Source organism: Molothrus aeneus, chromosome 1 (assembly GCF_037042795.1).
Source record: "Molothrus aeneus isolate 106 chromosome 1, BPBGC_Maene_1.0, whole genome shotgun sequence".
Taxonomy (NCBI): domain Eukaryota; kingdom Metazoa; phylum Chordata; class Aves; order Passeriformes; family Icteridae; genus Molothrus; species Molothrus aeneus.
Genome location: NC_089646.1, coordinates 58,844,634 through 58,863,695, shown reverse-complemented (window position 1 = coordinate 58,863,695; position 19,062 = coordinate 58,844,634). Strand labels below are relative to the sequence as shown.

The 19,062-nt window shown below is 40.1% G+C and overlaps 1 protein-coding gene across 1 annotated transcript in view; it reads right to left on the bottom strand.

Annotated features, from left to right (window-relative positions):
* The window catches only part of TGFBR1 (transforming growth factor beta receptor 1), a 34,689-nt gene extending 19,733 nt beyond the window's left edge, over nucleotides 1-14,956 (bottom strand). The window contains exons 1-4 of the mRNA XM_066557736.1: nucleotides 14,850-14,956; nucleotides 7,557-7,808; nucleotides 6,929-7,171; nucleotides 684-914 (exon numbers count right to left, since the gene is read on the bottom strand). Of these exons, the coding sequence (XP_066413833.1) occupies nucleotides 684-914; nucleotides 6,929-7,171; nucleotides 7,557-7,808; nucleotides 14,850-14,937 (814 nt within the window). The 5' untranslated portion in view covers nucleotides 14,938-14,956. The remainder of the gene's footprint in view (nucleotides 1-683; nucleotides 915-6,928; nucleotides 7,172-7,556; nucleotides 7,809-14,849) is intronic.
* Nucleotides 14,957-19,062: the final 4,106 nt, after the last annotated feature.

The following is a 19,062-nucleotide window of genomic DNA, read 5'->3' as shown; positions in this document are numbered from 1 at the left end:
AATATGTAATTTCAGATGAAAATAACTGAATGAAACAGCATCTTAATATTTTAGCTCCCCTTAACGAAAGAAACCCAAAACTTGGTTTTGTCAGATTCTTGGCTCTTTACTGGAATTGCAGGAAAATCCAAGAAACTTTAATCTGTCCAAAAATCACAGCAAATCAAAGTTGAAAAAATGGTTCCTCTAACTGGATGATTAAAGGCTTATCAGGAGAGCTTCAGGAAGCAGGTATAGTTTTTTACTATTAGAAACAAATAATTCCATTTTTGCAATAGATTTTCTAATTGGACTTCTTAAGAATAAATCTTCTACCTCCTACTTTATATGAGGACAACAGGATGAGACATGATCTCTTTCAGTCCCAAACATCTATATTATTAGGCTGTGAGGTAATGACAGGTACAAGTATTCAGCAGATGTGTGGGCTCACATGATAAGGCATCCCCTTTTTGATACCAAAGCATTTTAAACAAATTTAAACAAAGCATATTCTTCCAAAAAAAGAGACAATGTACTTTTTCCTTCATTAAACCTATGAAAAATGTGCCAAACCCTGAACTCCTGCAGTAACAAAACTATTTTTTGCTACTGTTAAATGGATCCTCACATTTTTTTCCTTCATGCACTGCCTATTCTGACCAGATGCAGAATCAGCAAAACAAATTCATAGTGTCACCAACCTTTGTTGTCTGCAGCTATAAATCCAAGAATGTTTTCATGGCGTAGCATAACTGTCTGATAAATTTCTGCTTCTCGAAACCATGACCGTTCCTCTCTTGAAGAGAAGATCTTCACAGCAACTTCTTCTCCTCTCCACTTCCCCCGCCAGACTTCTCCAAAGCGACCCTTACCAATGCTTTCTTGAAGTACTATAGTTCTTGCAATTGTTCTTTGCACAAGTAAAGGTAAACCTAAAAAGAAGATTTTACATTTGCTTTAAATATGACTCTACAGAATTAGTACTTATCCCACACACTGAATATGAGATCTTATTTCTAATAGGGTATTTCTCTTAAAATCTTAGAGAGTATGTTCATTCTAACTGCTTGTTGAGGACTGCTAGCAAGCACATAGGTAAGATTCTGCCTTCACCCTTAAAAGGCCAGCTAACAATAAATACTCATGGAGATTATGCTACAAACTACTATGGTTGTCAAAACCACAACACAAACTTCCTTTCAGTTAGGAATGCTGTCACTTGCTGAGCCATAAAGTTTTATTTAAATGCAAAAAAGAAGCAATGATGAGGCAGTCAGGACCAGGTTTAGGCTTTTTTTTTTGGGTTATTTGTTAGTGATGAAAGTGAGTTTTTTCTTTATTTTTTGGAAAAAGGACCTGCCCATAACTCTCCTGGAAAAGCAATTTAAGAGCACTCTTGCTACTGGTTAATTTACCTGGCTTATCACTAGATAGTCCATTTCTAAGTTAGTTAAACCACACGTATCAGCAACACCGACTGCTGAAAATCCACACTCATTTGGATTTTGGTGTGCCAATAGCATCTTACTAATCCCGAGTCACTGTAAAATAGGAAAACATCCTTGTAATGCAAGCTTCCTGCTTTACAGGCCATTCTTGTGCATCTCACCATAATTATAATTGAGCAAAATGTTTACATTCACCAAGGTTTTATAGCTTTGGAACATTTACATGCTTTCAACACAGAGTACCTCCTCAGTACATTTCAGTAATTTTGCACAACAAGCAGCACTGGCATCCCTCAACCAGGCTGGGTTTTTGTTTATTTTAAGTCTTTCCTGTTGTTACTTCAGGGCTTGTCACTGGATTCCACACTGACACCACACTGCAGGATGAAAACATCAGCCAGGTTATCTGCTTATGCTAAGCTCTTTTGGTACAGGATTATTTCACTTTAACCAAACACTTTACAAAGTAATCTGTTATTCCATAATTGCTGTTCCAATATCTGACAGAACACCTGCATTTCCTTATGTTATTGAAAACAAATCCCAACTAATAGCTCAGATAATTAATTCTTGTCCACCTTTGGACAGTCTTTGCTAACAGCAGCACTACAAGAACATCTGATCTGGTTGGAAGCATTGCCACACTTGTGTCTCAGTCTGAGAAGAGCAAATTAAAACACTGCAGTGTTTAGAACAGCTCCTCAAAAATTCTAGACCTACAGGAATTCTCTGCATAGTCTATGCTGACAACATATCTACATGAAGACAGGACGGGAAAAAAAATGTACACTATACCAGCAATTTAATCATTAATCACGGTGTTGTAATAATGTCTATTGAGAAAGTTAAAACTTTTGCTGTAATAGTCCTCAGGTGAATTGTGCTGCATGCCCAAACTATAGAGGCTCTTCTGAGAAGCCTAACCTTCATTCCTTATGGACAGACCTTTGAAATGCAGAAGAGGCCAGACGAAAACAACACAGGACCAAACTGAACCCTGATAATGTAAAATTTTACTTGATTGGCCAGAGAAAGTTTCTTCCTTAGAATATATGCACTACTGCAAAATCTATAAGCATATGTCAAGTACAAGCTGATTTTGTGTACCTGAAATGGGTGCTAGGCCATAGAGTTGTATCAGAAAACTGTCTGTATATTCCCACTTTCAGATGCACTGCTCTTGACTTGCTGCACCTTATATAGACATCTCTCCTTATTTAACATATATGCCCAGGGATATCAGCTAAACATATACTAACCTCTAAACCTTCTAGACAGAATGCCTTTCAAATTCACATTACAAACTCCCATTCAGCAAATTAACATGTCACTGTAGGATAAAAACCTTACTGTGATCTATCCACTTACTCCTATATTTATTTTTACAATATTTACAAGATCCAACTTGCTTCTGTACGTCAAACTAATCTCTCCCTTACTACTGCTTCTTCTAGAAGATTGGAATCTGTATTTATCTTGCATTCATAGCAACTCATTACAGACTTCCTGTTGGAACTGAGCAATTTCCTCATTTTGCTATAGAAGACACACAACTCTGTATCACCAGGAACTTGATCAACTGCTGTACCGTGAACCATACTGCCTGAAAAGCATCTCACAGGAGACAGCTACAGCCTCAGCCTTTCACATACACATTGGGCACAACTGTACTCCATGCTCTCAGATACACCTCCTTTTAACTGTGCATGAAGAAAGATGATAGCCAGTTTGCCGATCAGGAGAACAAGAAAATTTGAGCCCATATTAAATTAAACAGCAGCTCAGTGTCTGACACCTTGTATTTAGGTCATCCTTGACACCATGGTCACCTGACTTATTCCTGAAACCTTCATCAAAATTTTCTTATATCATACAGTATTCTCAATCCTTCTTGAAAGCTAACAAAAAAAGAAAGTTAATTTTCATATATTAAGTGTATTCTGATTAGTTTAGTGACTTTCTAATGCATAAGGAGTTTGTAACTAAATTGGATAATTCAGGAAGTAAGTTCTAGAGCACTACAGGTAGCCAACAAAAGCAGCAGCTAGAATTTTGTTCTTGTTCGTAAGTCTCTACACATAAGACTTCCTCTGATGAGTAATAAAAAAAACAACATTCCATGAACTGTGAAAAATCTTATTCCCTTCAAGTTTGTATGAATTGCAAAATAGTTTTTAAGAAGCTTTATAGTCACTTCAGCTGACTCAACTTTGCATTGATTTCTGTGACCCTTAAGATTTCTAAATAGCTTAAGTTCGTGCTGGAAGTCGCCTACCAATACTATCCAAAGCTTCCCCTCGTTGTAGGCAATTCTTCCTACTCCCTTGTAACTAAGTGACTTCATCATTTGTGAGTTAAGACAGTAACAGATGGGCGTCCCCATCTGTCTATACAATATGTAGTTGATATTTAGAGATCTGCATCATGATCTGAAAATCATTCTCAGCTCCAAGAGGCTTTGAAATCCTTCTCTTAGAAGCTGTAGCTTTGCCAGAAGGGTCTATTTTAGATGTTTCATTAATGCCTTTCATGGAGTATCTCCTTATTTCAGGTCTTGTTTGTCATGGAACAGCATGGCAACACTAATATTAAGTCAAGACCGAATAATTAATAGCAGCTTACTATTCATCATTGCTACAAATGAATCCTGCTCCCTTTCGGTCTAACTAGGAAGCTCATTTTTAGAGCTCTGATTATTTCTCTCTTTTATACACTTCTCATCAGAGAATACTGAATTAACAAAATTGGCAGAACTTTTTTATTTTACTATGAGCTCTTCTGGTCTCTCAGCATGAATTTAAGAGTAGAATGTGGCTTTTGCGTCACCAAACAAAACACTTTCTTAGCTGTTCCTCTTGGGTCTGGATTATTTTGCCTGTTTTGTACATTTCTATTGTGTTTTGGCAACCTCTTGTCCCAACACCATCCCTTTCAGACAGTTCAGTTTCTGACAGGGCTAAGCACTGTTTTAACCAGCAGTTCTGACTCTTCTCCCTTTGGAGACCCTTTTCTCTACCCCCAGTTTATTCCATAAAGGTACAGTCTTCTCAACTTTAAATGTGCTATACCCAAAGTCTGGATTAAAATACACATTTAAATGAGATTCAAATGCTGTAGGCATACTTCAGGACACACAAAAGTTATCAATTCAAGTACTAGGGCACTATGAATTTGTATAGTCATTGATTGACTAATTCTGAGACAAAGTGACACAAGTCATTGCAAATACACACAATGTCAACAAACAGTACAGAAAATAAGTACCTGAAGCATCTCCTATTTCACTGTCATAATCAAAGTGAAGTAGAGAACACTAAATAAGGCTATACTGGTCTTAAAAACAGCTCAACAACATGGAACTCACTGCAGCTGAAGTTAAAAGATTCCTTTTAAGGAAACATTCAGCCTTGTTTTACAGCCTTTCAAGCATAAAAGCAAATTAGTGAAGAGGCTCCCTTAGGGATAAGTCAAATTCAACCACATTTGCTGGTTTTGCTCCTTGGATGCATTCACCAGTAGCCAATGCTCAAATACCATAGTAGGTCAGATGCTCTGGGAATCTAGACCAGCCTGAGTGCCCTGAATTCAGCTGTGAATGCTTAGCAATTCCCTAGCATGCTCCTTTTACTTAAAGAGTAATTTGAACATAGGCAAGGGAAGGGTCAGTAGTTTCTAGCCATGTCCTCCAGAGGAATAATCATAAGTTTCTTCTAACTTGGATTCTCTGCTTTTCAAGAGCTTATTCTGAAGGAGTTCTCAAACAAAAAGAGAGGTTCAGAATCACCACAGGTAAGAAGGCCAGAAGAAAAAACAGAGGATTATTCCTGATAATGAATGAAGAGACCAATTAACAACTAAGTTTGAATTTTAATTAGAAATTGTTTTTAGCCTTCCTTAGGAAAAGTCTAGATCTGCAGACATTAAGTAAGAGTGAGACACTTGTAATAGTGTAACAATTATATATATATATCACATCTTTCTGGATTCCACGATATGTAAATCTCTGACTCCTCTATATTATCTCTATCTCTGACTACTGTCTATCCTTCCTAGAACAAACAAAACTGGAGACCTAAGTCCAGCATTTGCATTTATCAAGCTCTAGCCCAATATATTGCAAGTTCTATTAACCACTTTCATTATCTGACTTAGCTACTTCTGCAAGTAAATGAGAAAATTGATATGAACACAAATTACTAAAACTCTAGTTCTAACCAGAAAACAACTTACCCTCACCAGGATCAAATCTTATTGAACACACAAAAGCTTCCTCAGCTGAAACATAGTGACTTACACACCTAGTGCAAACTCACCTTCTTTAGAAAAGATATGACTAAATGAACTTTTGATCTAGATTTTAAACATGTTCAGGAAGTTACAATAATTTTATTTGAGAAAGCAACAGACTCTAAACAGTTTTACCAGTTACTGTCCTTGGAAAAGAAAAACAACCTAGATACTTGGGTTTTGTTGTTTAAATTTTTTCCAGTTCTGAGAAAAAAAAAAAGATGCAGCAATTGAGAATCAGAGTCTTTCTTTGTAGAAAGTGTTCTGAAAGGGCATCGTTGTTTCAACACGTAGGTTTGAAAGTAGTAGGAAATATTTTCAGTATTAAGTTACTTAAATTTTATATAGTAGAAGGTTGGTAAAAGGTTGCAGTACACAAACTGATGTCTCTCTCCCTAACATGGACCAAAGATCCATTAATTTATGCAATGATTTACCTGGCATATCATTCCCTAACACCACCTATTAAACTGACATTTTCATGTCAGAGACCAGCATAATCCTATAAGCAATTAATGGTCAGAGTTACAATAGCTGAAACTGTATGCAGTGAACAGATTAATGCTTCATCTTCCCAGAGCAACACCTCTTCAAGTCAGAATTAAAACAAAAAAAACGCAAAATAAAGGGACAGACATTCATTAGACATGGTCTGCATACTGCATCCATTCTATACACAGAAATGCTATTTGCAATTGAAAAATATCTTTTGTAAGGAAAGAACTGGCTAAAATATTAACTCAGAATATTCTTCATACAGCAATAGCTACAATTTTTTGTTTTCAATTTAAAGCTAAAAAATACCCTTCAGAAAATTATCTAAAAACCACAGAAAATGGTTGTGTAGATAGGCTGTACAAAACAAAAAAGGTAAGTGACAGCCTTACACAACATAAAACATTTATGATAGATGACTGCAATATATATTGTGATATAATTTATATAATTATATAAATTATATGAATTATATAATTTATATAAACCAGCCTACTTTGAGAATAAGGAAGGGCAGCAACAATTCAGTGTTTCTTTTCCTTCACTTATTTTCATACATTGAATCTTCACTGATGTTGACTGAATGTACAGGAAGTTGCTTTTCTAGTATTTTCTCCAGTTAATTAAAAGTTCAAGTAGATTCGATAATATTAAAAACTAGATGTCTTACAAGGCTCTTAAGCACAAAGTAATTATTACTAGAAGTGTCACATTACCTGACCCAGAACCTGAAGTTGTCATATCATAAATTAAATCCTTTAAAGTGGTTCCTTCTGATATAAAGGGACGATCCAAAGAAGGGTCTTCTTCACTTGGCACACGATGATGAATTACAGTACGATTATGACAAAGGTATAGAATCAACATCAGTGAAATGCAGACAAAACAGACAGGTCCAGCAATGACAGCAGCCAGTTCCACAGGTCCTAGGTTAGAAGCTGGTTTTTCTGGAGTAGGGCCTGAAAGTTAAAATAAAAGAAAATGATAAAACCCATTAATGTCCGTTTTTTCTACTAAACTTATAGTATCCCACAGTGATACTCAAATTATTTTAATGCATTTGTTAAAGCTTTTGCACAGTAACTTTTTTCAGAATCAAAGTACTAAAAAGGACAAAAGCAATGTGCTTATTTACACTTTTTATTTAAGTCTTCAAAACTGTCCCTAACATCCGTATCCAGAAGATAACAACTCTTTTCAAATATCATGAAATTGTCTTTACAGAATCTAAGGTGAACTTTGGGCCTTCAAATTTACCTACACTTCCACTCTTACAGAATTTTGTTTGAAAAAATTAAAAAAAAAAATCAAAAAACAAAAGAGCAAAAATCCCAAATCCCTTACCTGGTGTTGGAATTGGAAGTTCTACTTTATTGCAGAGAGGTGTGTTACAGCAATGAGACACAGTATGGACTCCATCTCTGGTGGAGGGGGAGCAAACAAATGGCCTGTCTCGGGGAATCAGATCAATTTCTGCTATACACATACTGTTGCGCATTATTTTGTCTGCAGTTCGTGTTACTGAGGCAAAACATACTCCATCTGTCATACACGTAAAGTTGTCTTTTGTACATAGCTGGCAGTAACACTCCAATTCTGTATTGAGAAAAAAGCATTAATGTTAGTATTGGTACATGTTCTGAGCTGAGAAGCAATTTGAATGACTAAAGAAATACAAATTCAGAGTGCTAGGAGGCTCTTTTGGTTACATAAATGCAGAACAACAACACTAAAAATACAACAACGCTACAAGGCCTTTTTGTGGGACAATAAAATTGGGAGATGAGTGGAAGAAAGTAAAATTTAGATCTGAAGTCATCTCTCTTTACATAGTAATGTATTAAAAGACAAAGGCTAAAATCCTAACTGTTCCTCCAGGTAAAGAAGCACCACTACAATTCTTCCTACAAAAATTCTAGACTTTTAAAACAACACTGCATGAAAGTCTGCCATTCGCAAACCAAATACAAATGATGCCATTTTTTTCAACAGTAACCACAGGTACAGCTCAAGTAAGCGACAAATCGGATGCTGCTAGTTACCCAGGATTAGTATATTATGCATTACTTGATGGTTTCCATTTTGTGCCAAAAGGGCAAATACCAGCTTAACCCTCATTAAAAACAAAACCCTGCATGATCCTTTCACAGAAGCAGAGTGTGGTTTAGATTTGTTATTTATGAAGCCACAGGAAAACACTCTCTTACATTACTGAAGGTGGTGATTTACTAAAGCTATCAATTGCACTAGTAAAGGAGAGGGCACGGGGAAGGAAGCAGGAATGACAGGCTAATCACCCTATGATGATCAGGTTTCATTCTTCACATTGCAGAAGTTCTTGGAGAAGGAAGACTACTACTTCTAAGCTCTTTCTCCACTCCTTCCTGCATTTACAGCACCAAAGCCATGCAGAAAATAGTGCTGGAGCAACAATGAAAAAGTATCAATACATCTTGAGTCCACCTGTTCAACTGTGAAGAACAAAAGCTGGCCTAGAACTTGTGTACCTGCACACAGAAACATTAAAATAGAGAACTTACGACAAATTTAAAATCTTCAACATTTATGATCAAAAACCAAAAAATGTCCTGAGCCATAAAAATAGACTCTTTCAAGGCTACATACAAAAACTCACACCAAAAGAATGAGGATTAGCAGGTGTCAATCAAAAGGTCCCCCAAATCTGAAATCTGGCATTTCACCTAAATTCAAGAGTTTAATATAATCACATGGATTGCCTTAGATTTTACAGCCCTCTCTGTCACTGGTTATCATGGATTTAAATAAATGGCAGTCTGATCTCAAATACATATGTATGTAATCTCAAAGTTTGAATCCTGAGAAATATTCTCTTAAAACACCCCCTTCCCCCAAGATTTTGAATCAAACCATATCACTGCTAATCATCTTCTACTATTACTGAAGAGATTTGATCAAATTCTTAGTACCCACTATAGAAAGATGACCCTGTTTCAGAGAGGTTCACCAGCACACAGACCAGTGAGAAAAAGGGAGGAAGAAAACCCTACAAATGGGAGTAGAATTTTTTTTTTTTTTTTACTATGAAGACTATTGAAACAAATAATTAGAAGGTAGATTAAACTGGCATTCAGGAAAGTAAAGCTTAACAGCACCACTTTTTGCACATCTTTCCCTGCCTCATCAGGGAAGTAAGGAAAGTCTTATTATTCAGAGTTTAACACAAGACAATTTAACATTTTCATGTTGCTGGCCCTTTGGTAATTTTTGCCTGAACAAATGTTTTTCAATCTACCCAAACCTTTAAAAATTTCCTAAAATGTTTACACGCACTATTTCTTTCAACTTTTAAAGTGAGCACACCTTTATCTCACTTGCTTAATCCATGACTTTTTTCTACTTAAACAGTAATTGTCGCTCATCACAACAGCACATGCATCTGAAGGCCTACAGCAAGAGACATATATTTGGTCAGATGTATTTACATTGAGACACTGTGCAGAGGCTAAGTTACTTGAAGTGAAAAATTACATTTGGGTTGCCTTTGTTACACTTATTCATCTTCCTAATCTTGTGAAGCTGTAGAGACACACTGTTCCAACCATGACTAAAGAAAGCATTTTGTGCCCTATCTTCCTCATTCACTTTGTTCCCACCTCTCTCTTGCTATAGAATTCCCACTTAGTGCAATTTGATAAAATTTACACCTTATTTTCTGGTTTGATGCCACCATCTTATCGTCTCCTGACAAGACACAATTCACTGTCACACACATCGGAATTATTTCCTCGGCATAAATAAATCAGTACTCCCTTATGAAGCTACTCTCCCCCTTCCAAAAGAGGGGAAAACAACCCAACGCCTAATCAGCTGAATAGCAAAGCTCCTAGGAACACAGGTTTTTGCTGCTCTCTAGTGGACACACTCTTAAAAAAACCCAAAAAACCAACTCATTAAAAATGCTTCAGGCCCCTTCCTACTCTGGCCACTTAACAGTTCTTCATGCCTTCCAACTCAAGTAACAGTAACTGCAGAGCAAGTAACAGTAGAATTTCCATGTTATAGTAAAAGGTAGACTAATTCAGCATCTTCACAACAATCCATACCAGGAGGCAAAAATAAGGAGTTGGAATATCCTTGCCCATGTCTCATTCTCCAGTTAAAGAACATAAACTACAACTACATGAACACATCATAGATGTTATTAAACATCAGCATGAGGAGTCAATGATCGACTATAGTTAAATCACTTAATTCCTATAAAGAAGTGTTTTCACTTATAACTGATATAAAAGAAAAAAGAATCCCATATTGTTGTCCTCTTGGAGATAGAATTTTTTGCTTTTTGTCCAAGTAGTCTCTGTTATTCTTAAAGAAATGTTACTGTAACTTTGAAAACTTAGATAGAAACCAGTCAGATCTCCACGCTCACTTCAATGAATACATACATTTCTAGTATGGAATGATAACAGAAAGGGATGAGAAACTGAGAACTCGGATATAAGCTGATCTTCCAGAGCCAGTCATCTCTCAGGTAAAATACATTTCAATGCATTTGGTAAACACCGTTTAAATCTACTACCACAAAGAGCACTTTCACAACTACTGAAGAAGCATAAAAAAGTTTTCAATCAAGCCTGTCCTCAGCAGAGAATTATTTCTTTTTTTAATTATTATAACAGGTTTTGGATGGAACTACTAGCATGAAACTCCACTACCAACCAGTGAAAGTTCATGTTTGTTTAAATGATACAAGGTTAGGGAAATGACAGTACAAACAGCTAAACAAATGCACTGGAAGTCATACAGACAATCAGGGACATAACCAAGAGCAGAAATTGGGTCAACACAGCAATGTAGTTCCTTGTGCATTGCATTTTGTCACTGCACCATTAACACTCTACATAGTAATGTCTGCTTTTTGAGACTGACTACCCTAAAAGAAACAGCGAGACAACACTGTTCTGAAAGTGAGGGTGTGACATTATGACATTATCATGTCATGCAAGTTATCAACAGCATATTTCTCATATCTCATACCACAAGATTATTATCTTGTGTTGAATACCATTACCTGTGTAGTTGCTCAGACTCTGAGTTTGACAGTTTTGCCTTTCCTTTACCAAGTCTCTCTTACATGAATGTTGCAGTCTGGAAAGCCCCCAGCGAGGGTAAAGCAAGCTGGCTGCATAAATGAAACCCTGAAATTATGCAGCTTGACAAGACTTAAAGTCAGCTGGCTCCCAGGAGCTCAGGTATTAATACTATATACAAAATGTGAACATAGAATTAAGTACACTCTAACCACTTAACTTTTACAAATCTGTATCAAAACCAGACTGTTACCTACTGAAACAGTCTTTTTTTTTTGTATCTGCTGCCTTTCTGAAGCCAGAAAATTGCAGAAAGACTTTTTTAGTTACATAAAACACTATGAATCCCTATGCAACACTTGTTTACATCCTGCAGCACTACTTCAACCAGACAGTTTAGCATGGAACAGTACCTTCAGCCAAAGAATTTTTAGTTGGAAATTTTAAGTTGAGACATTATCTTCCAAAGGATGCTAACATGGAGCAGTACAGAAGTTAAAACTTGTGAGGTGCTCTAAAAACCCTCAAACACACATCTTATTGCAAAAAATTAACAATTTCATAGTTAATATTTTAATAATATATATCTTTGCTTTACAAATTAAAAAAAGACAAATAGTTGCAACAAGCAAAAGCAACATTTTGCTGAAAAGACACTTCTCTTGGGATATTATAAATGTTCCTCAATGGAAAATACAAATTTTGAAGCAAAAATTTCACCAGAAAGTAGAACTTCATCAGAGGAGCAATCACATTTCTTGGTTCCACAAGATGCAGAGGCTCAAGGGATAAAGGAGCAAGGCTAGGATGTGCAAGAGACAAAACCAGATTTTTGGGGATATGAGCAAGAGGGCTGTAATGCTCACTGGTAGTTCTTTCCCTGTCCAATAAAACTTGCCAAAGGAAAAAAAGCATAATACATAACAGTGCGACAGTCAGCTTCTGAGTCTGTAATTCAGATAATCCCATCAAACAATACACCTGACTCATCTGTGAACTCTTTTAGCTCAAGATACAAAAAGGTTTGGTTCTTAAAATATCTGAGACATAGGTACAGTTTTCAAAACCACAATAATTCATGACCTTCACTAACACATTCTTCTCACAAAGGCACTAATTAAGTTTCACTGTTGTAAAGTAACAGCACTGGGTACCAAGTTTTCAGGAAAACTTTCACATAGATTTCATCCATGTTTTAAACAAAACTTCCTTCCTGCAAACAGCAGGTCTTGTCAAACAAAGTGATGCACTCAAGAAAACAGATAAACTACTATTAAGTACCCACAACTCTCAAGTAATGATAGAACCTTGTGTAAAATCCCAACTTCAAAAAAGTGGTATTTTATTCCCCGCAAAAATGTAGGTGCCAAATGGCACTTTCAGTTTTCTTGCCTTCTCTCCAAAATATTACCCAGAGATATGTTCATCCCCCTTAGAGCATGATACAGTAACAATTTGTTTCTTCTTTGGTAGAAGAATACACTTAAAAAAACCCAACAAACTAACTGGAGAAAGCTAAAATTAAAAGCCCAGATAATAATTTCACAAGCATTATGAAAACAGAAAGATCTTTACTTGTACTTTTAAATTTATTCTACCATATCAATCAGATTGCTATCTTTGTTTGCAGATAGAAGCAATTGTCTGAATACAAGAGTTTCCAAGTGGTGACTTCCCAGAACTTCAGATGACTAAAGACTATGGCCTACACAGTGAAAACCAGAAAGCTTATTTTCAGACTCTCTTAAAAATGAAGGCTGCTCTACTGTTCAGCTAGCTGCTGCGATTCATTACGTGCCTGACCTCTGTATAAACCGTTTCGCAAGTCGACTCATCCACACAGTAACATCAGCACATTGCAGAACAGCCCCAGCAGAGGCAATCAGAAAATGCCCAACTTCTGTCAACCCACAATAAGAAGTACCAGTAGCCAAATCATACCCTGAATTACTTTATCAACTTAGACCGCAATGTCCAGGCAAATTAACTGCCTTACCCATACCAGGGCCTCTGGATGAGTTATGGATCAGGAACCCTGGATTTCTCCCAATTCCATTGAACATAGAGGATTTCTCTTTTTTTTAAACAAAAGGTAGTACGCAATCACTTCCACCCATAAGGTTTTGTATGGAAGTCTGTTGCCTTGTTTTCACACAAAGCTTTTACACCTTAATTTCATGCCTCAGATTAAGGGAAAACTGTTGATTGATGGGAGGCATTAAAAGGGAAGAAGTTCAAAGCTCAAATTGAGCTAAAATTTCCTTCAACATCTAAACTGAATGTGTTATGTAAGAAAGCTTTAAATTATTAAAGCCTGCCGCACCTTTTCAAGAATACAAGAGCAACCCATGGGTAACTTAAGCTTATTTCACTCTTTCCACATCAGAGAACTTGCACTGCCTTCAGTAAGAATATGGGTGATTAACACTACATCTTAGTATAGCAAGTGATGCTTTAAGTAACTTTTTTTTCCAGCATGAGTACCATTTTAGATTGAATTATGTACAGCATGGTATAGATCCAGACTGAGGGGTGTCTCAAAGCTGTAACTGAAAAAGTTGTGGTGCTTCTCCACTTCCTCTTTAAAACCCAAAGCAATATACAATCCATTAGGCCATATGTCCTAAACTGCTAACCGCAGAATAATTTTTAAATGTGCAGAATAACCTGCACATTTAAAAAAACCACAACGAAAAAAGAAAACTACCCAAATCTTGCATTTATGAATGCTGTTAAGCACTCCAATGTTTCATGCATTAGCTCTGTAACAGCACAGCTCTGATATCAAATCTCGCAAAAAAACACATGTACAGGAGACTACAGGAACACAACCGTTTCGCTGTCAATATTCACCCAAGGATTTAATTTCCACACGGCTCGATCCTCGCCGAGCACACAGGCAAGGGCGTGCTGGACCAAAAGTTCACCTGTCCCCCCCCCACTACCGCGACAGCGGCACACGGTGCTGCGGCGTGCAGCACAGCGGAGGCAGCCCCTTGTCACCTCCTCCGCGACGTGGGACACTCAACACGTCTTTGCGCCGGCCGCTCCTCCCGGGCACGGCTGCGAGCGCCCTGCGGCGGCCCGGGGCTTGCCGCTCCTGCCGCTACACCTCGCCCGGGAGCCGGGGCCTCTCAGGGGCTGGCGGACAGATAGACGGGGGAGCTCCACCAGCTCCAGGTACCTAAGTTGCCTTCACGGGCCAAGGCCACACGCACCCACCAGGGCAGATATCGGGATAGAAAGTTACCCAGGGCAAGACACCGCCCGAAGCGCTGCTCAGCGAGGGCGAAGAAGTAGCGGCAGGGGCCGAGGGAGCCCTCCCCGCCGCCCCTCCCGCGGAGCCGCCGCCGCTCTCGGCCAACAAAGGGCCGACCGGTCCCCGCCGGGCTCGGACACCGGGGGTGGGGGGGAGGTGGCTCCGCCCCAGCCGGCCCCTCCGCCATGTTGTTGAAAGGAACCGGCGGGGACCCGCCGCCCCCCGCCGCTCTCCTCACGCACCCCCACACCCCACCTCGGGCGCCACCGCCGCGCCCACTACCTCCCTCCGCTCCCGCGCACTCACCGCCCGCCGTGGGGCAGAGCAGCGCGGCCACAGCCAGGCACAGCAGGGCCCAGGGACGCTGCCGCGTCCGCCAAGCGGCCGCCGCCATGTCCCGGCCGCGACTCCCAGAGCCGGGATCCGCCTCGCGACGCGCGCTCGCTCCGCCCGCCCGCCTAGGGACCGGCACGGCGCTCGCGCTGCGTGCGCCCTCCCGGCCCGCTCCGGCCGCGAATGCCGCCGACGCGGCGGCGGCGCCGCCTGATTGGTCGCCGCGCCCCGGCCCCGCCCCCCGGCGGCCGTGGGCAGCCCCGACAACAACAGGCGGCGCGAGTCGGGCGCGACCCGTGCGGCCGCGGGGCGGGGCGGTGGCGCCCCCTCCCGGCGGGGCGGGGCGGGGAGGGGCGGGGTGGGCCGGGGCCGGGGCCGGGGCCGGGGCCGGGGCCGGGGGCGTCCCGGTGGGAGAGTGGCCGCTCCGTCCCCTCGGCGCGGATCCCGAAGGGACTCGGATGGCGGGCTTGGAGCTGCCCTGTCTCTGGGCGTTCCGAGAGCGCTCGGGCGAGCGGCTGAGGCGCAGGGAGCAGCGGGAAGGGACCCGCTGGCAGCACTGCCTTGCGGAGCCCCGGGGGCACCGGCCCCGCTGGAGGGCAGGTGGAGGGAGGGTGCCTGTGGGCAGCCCTCGAGTTGTCTCCGGAGTGGAGGAGAGGAGCGGTAGCGGAGGAATTGCTCCTCTCGGGCGGCGCTACGGGTGGGTAGGCGGAGCGTGCGGAGCCCCGGGCCGGTCGCTGCGGGGCCGCGGCACAGGGGCAGCGGCGGCTCCTTCCCCGCGCTCCCGGCGCTCCTGCGGCCAGTCCTGCGGCCGCTCCGCCATCCCGGAGCGGAGGGTTTGCCCTCCCGCAGCAGCGGGAGCCACAGCGCTGAGCCCACAGGCTTTGTCCCCGTGCGAGGGGAGAGCGGTGCCGGGCGACAGGTGTAGCTGCCAGTTTATGGCACAGTCTACACGTAACTTCAGGAGTTAACTGGGAATTGGAAGCAAACTCGCGCAGTCCAAATACCTAAATACAGAGCTACACCTTGAATCTTGAAACATGGGGCAACTAGGATGCCCCTCGTTAGGAAAATGACCGTGACTGATGTTGGTACTTCTATCCACAGCTTTATTAGCTTTGCATGGGTGGCAGAGCAGGAGGAGAGGCTTTCCTCTTCCCTCCTGGGATCAGGTAACCATTCTCCCAGCAGCTACCTCTTGCTCTGGGAATCCACCCGCCGCGCCAGCTCCAATATCTGACTGTGGTGTCCAGATTCTGAATCAGTGTAGAGTCTCTCAACATATGCTTTTATACTCCCTTTGTGGCTTGTTTTGCATGCAGTGTGACCCTCCCATCATAGGCCAAGTCATGAAGATCAGAGATGTTTTTCCACATTACTTGCAGTTGCTGTTGCAAGCCCTGTGCACTATCTCTGCCCGATGGTGCCTTCCCAGCTCACAGTGTTCATGACAGCACTCTCCCTGCTCTCTAGAACCATGTTCACTGCCATGGCACTCTGATCTCCTGCCTCCCTTTTGCTAGCAGTTGTTCAGCCAACACTCCTTTTACAAGAAGCCTTGTTTCTCCTACAGTACATTTCACCTGGATAAGAATCTTGATAATATCATAGTTCAAAGTGAGGTAAATATTTATTAATTTCTTCTCTTCCCCTTTCTCTCTGAACAATGACCAGTGTCATACATAAACACATCCTAGTTATATTTTCTCTCACAAAATAATATTTTAATGACATGCACTTCATGACAGATGAACCAAATGTCTGGATTTGATATAGATTCATGCTGTAATGAACTACTGAAGCTGACAATACCAGGCAAATATGTTCTTAGTTATTCATATGTAGGAATACTTAGAGGGCTAATCCTCAAATAAATATATTAGCATCAGAAAGAAACAGTGAAGCACACGGTTAAATTGCTCAAATCCCAAGACATCTTTTAAATTCATATAGAGCATTGAAACTATAAATTAAGGAAGTTATATGTTCAGGGGGGAAAAATTCCACTATTCATTTCCCCATTGCAGATCTCCTGGGTTTAAGGATGGGTCACAGACTATATCTCTGAAGGAAGGCAGGGAGCAGTAAGCAGAACATGGTGAAGGATTTTTTTTCAGGGCTCCAAGTTCAGTCCTATGGGGAACATTTTGAATTAACATCCCGAGTGACATTTGGCTGACAGACACAGAAAAATTAAAATAAATCAATAACTTGCAAGTAGCAACTCACCAGCTAAGATGGATTCAGGTCACCTCCAATAGTGCCACTACAAAGGAAATATTTTTTGCCAGGCCTCACTCTTCTTTCATATCACTCATGAGGTAAAGACAACTACAGAAGAAATATCTAAAATTATGTCATCCCCTGTCCTGATCCCTGAGTACCTCTCTCTGATCTTATGTAAGTTAGATTTAAAAGCCAAAGTAAACATGGGCCAGAAGCAAAGCTACCAAAATGGGTTCTGCATGTCCAGAACCTCCCCTTTTCTTGCTATGCTTCCATGTGTCCAGATTCTTAGGACTGCAGCTTCTGGTCTTGATTAAAGTGGGGTCTAAGAACTTCTGATTATGATACAGACTCTTGGTATTCAATGGGCTCTGGTAGACATCTGGGTCTTGCTCTTGTTGGCACCCTCCCCTGTTAGCTCCCCCTTATCACCATAAGATTCATCCTGGTGTTTTTCCATCGTCTTTCTTCCAGTGTTCTTCTGCTGTCAGTTCCCCTTTTCAACATTTAGTCCTCCCCCTTCGTTCTTATGAGCTTCATAACTGCATTTGGTGCAGCAGGGGGTTTGCTCATCTGGGAAGTACCTGGCATCTTTAGGAGGGCTATAGGAGAGGTTAGATTCATTGGTTGAGGTGCAAAGTAATTCATGTTACATGTCCTGTTTGGTAACAACAAAATCTGCCTTTGTTTTTGCTATACAAAATGGATCAGTTAAATAAAAATTACAAAATAAAAATTATGGCCTGAAAATATTTAAATCATTATTTCTGCAAACAAATTGAATGCCAACCCAAAGAAAGTGAGAGATCTTGATGCTTGCATCTGATTATTTTCATCCTCTAAACATGCTAGTTAGTCAACTGACACTAAGTCAGACAATGACACAGTCAGTAAAACAGTTTCCAAGATATGCCTTTCTGTAAAGTGACATTTTGTTTAAGAAGAAAATACTGTTCTGTGATCACAGATTCTTCAAAATTGCAATAATTGCTTGGCCTTTTCCTGCCAAAATAGCATGAAAAACAATTTCACAGTACAAATTTGCCAAGTTCAATAGAAAACAATGCATGACCATTGTATGTTTATGACATTTTAACTGGATGAATTAAATATAATTTTTCAGTATTTCCTGTAAAGGAACCCTTAAAAGCACTTCTTACGGACTGCTCACTGAGGATGGAAATAATGTCATCAGTGGACATAAATTTAAAAGAACAGGCAAACCCCCCATTTTTCCTAGCTTCACTTTTCTAATAAACTAATGGATTTATGACATAATTATATTCCAATTATAGAAATATGCAACAAAAGCAATAATTTTTTAATGCAAGGTAGAGCACAAAGCAAGATGACACAGAAAAGCCAAACAATCTGGATTTATGAGATTTGTTTAAATCATCAAATTGGTTGGACAGATTTGAAAAATCCTTGCTTTTTAGATTGAGTAAATCAGGTTATTACACAGGGAATATCGGCAATTTAAACACTGATTAATTTCTTTCTTCTGTACTAGAATATGACAGTCATACACATGTGCAGCACCCACAGGGAGAGAGAATGAAATAATTAATCTTTACCTAGTGCTACTTTTATTTCCTGCAAGAATTATTGTCAGTGTGTGAACACTACTTATGCTTTTCTTTTCTCTTCTGGAAGATGTAAAACAAAAGAATTGCAACTGCATGAAAGTTTCAAATGGAACTCTGTACTACTGGAACTCTGTGCTCCACAAAATAAGAAGCTATGTAGGGTATTGAAATAAAAGACATTTTGGAACGGGACAAGTGGATAGAGAGACAATTATATAAACCAAATTTATTCTATAGGTTAGTCTTTGAGACAGATCAAGGATATGAATATTCTTGTATTATAAGCTGATTTAGTTCCAAAAATGGACACAAAAATATTTTTTCCTTAGGTTTTAAATTAAAATATATGGAAGAGTGATAGGAAATAATATTAA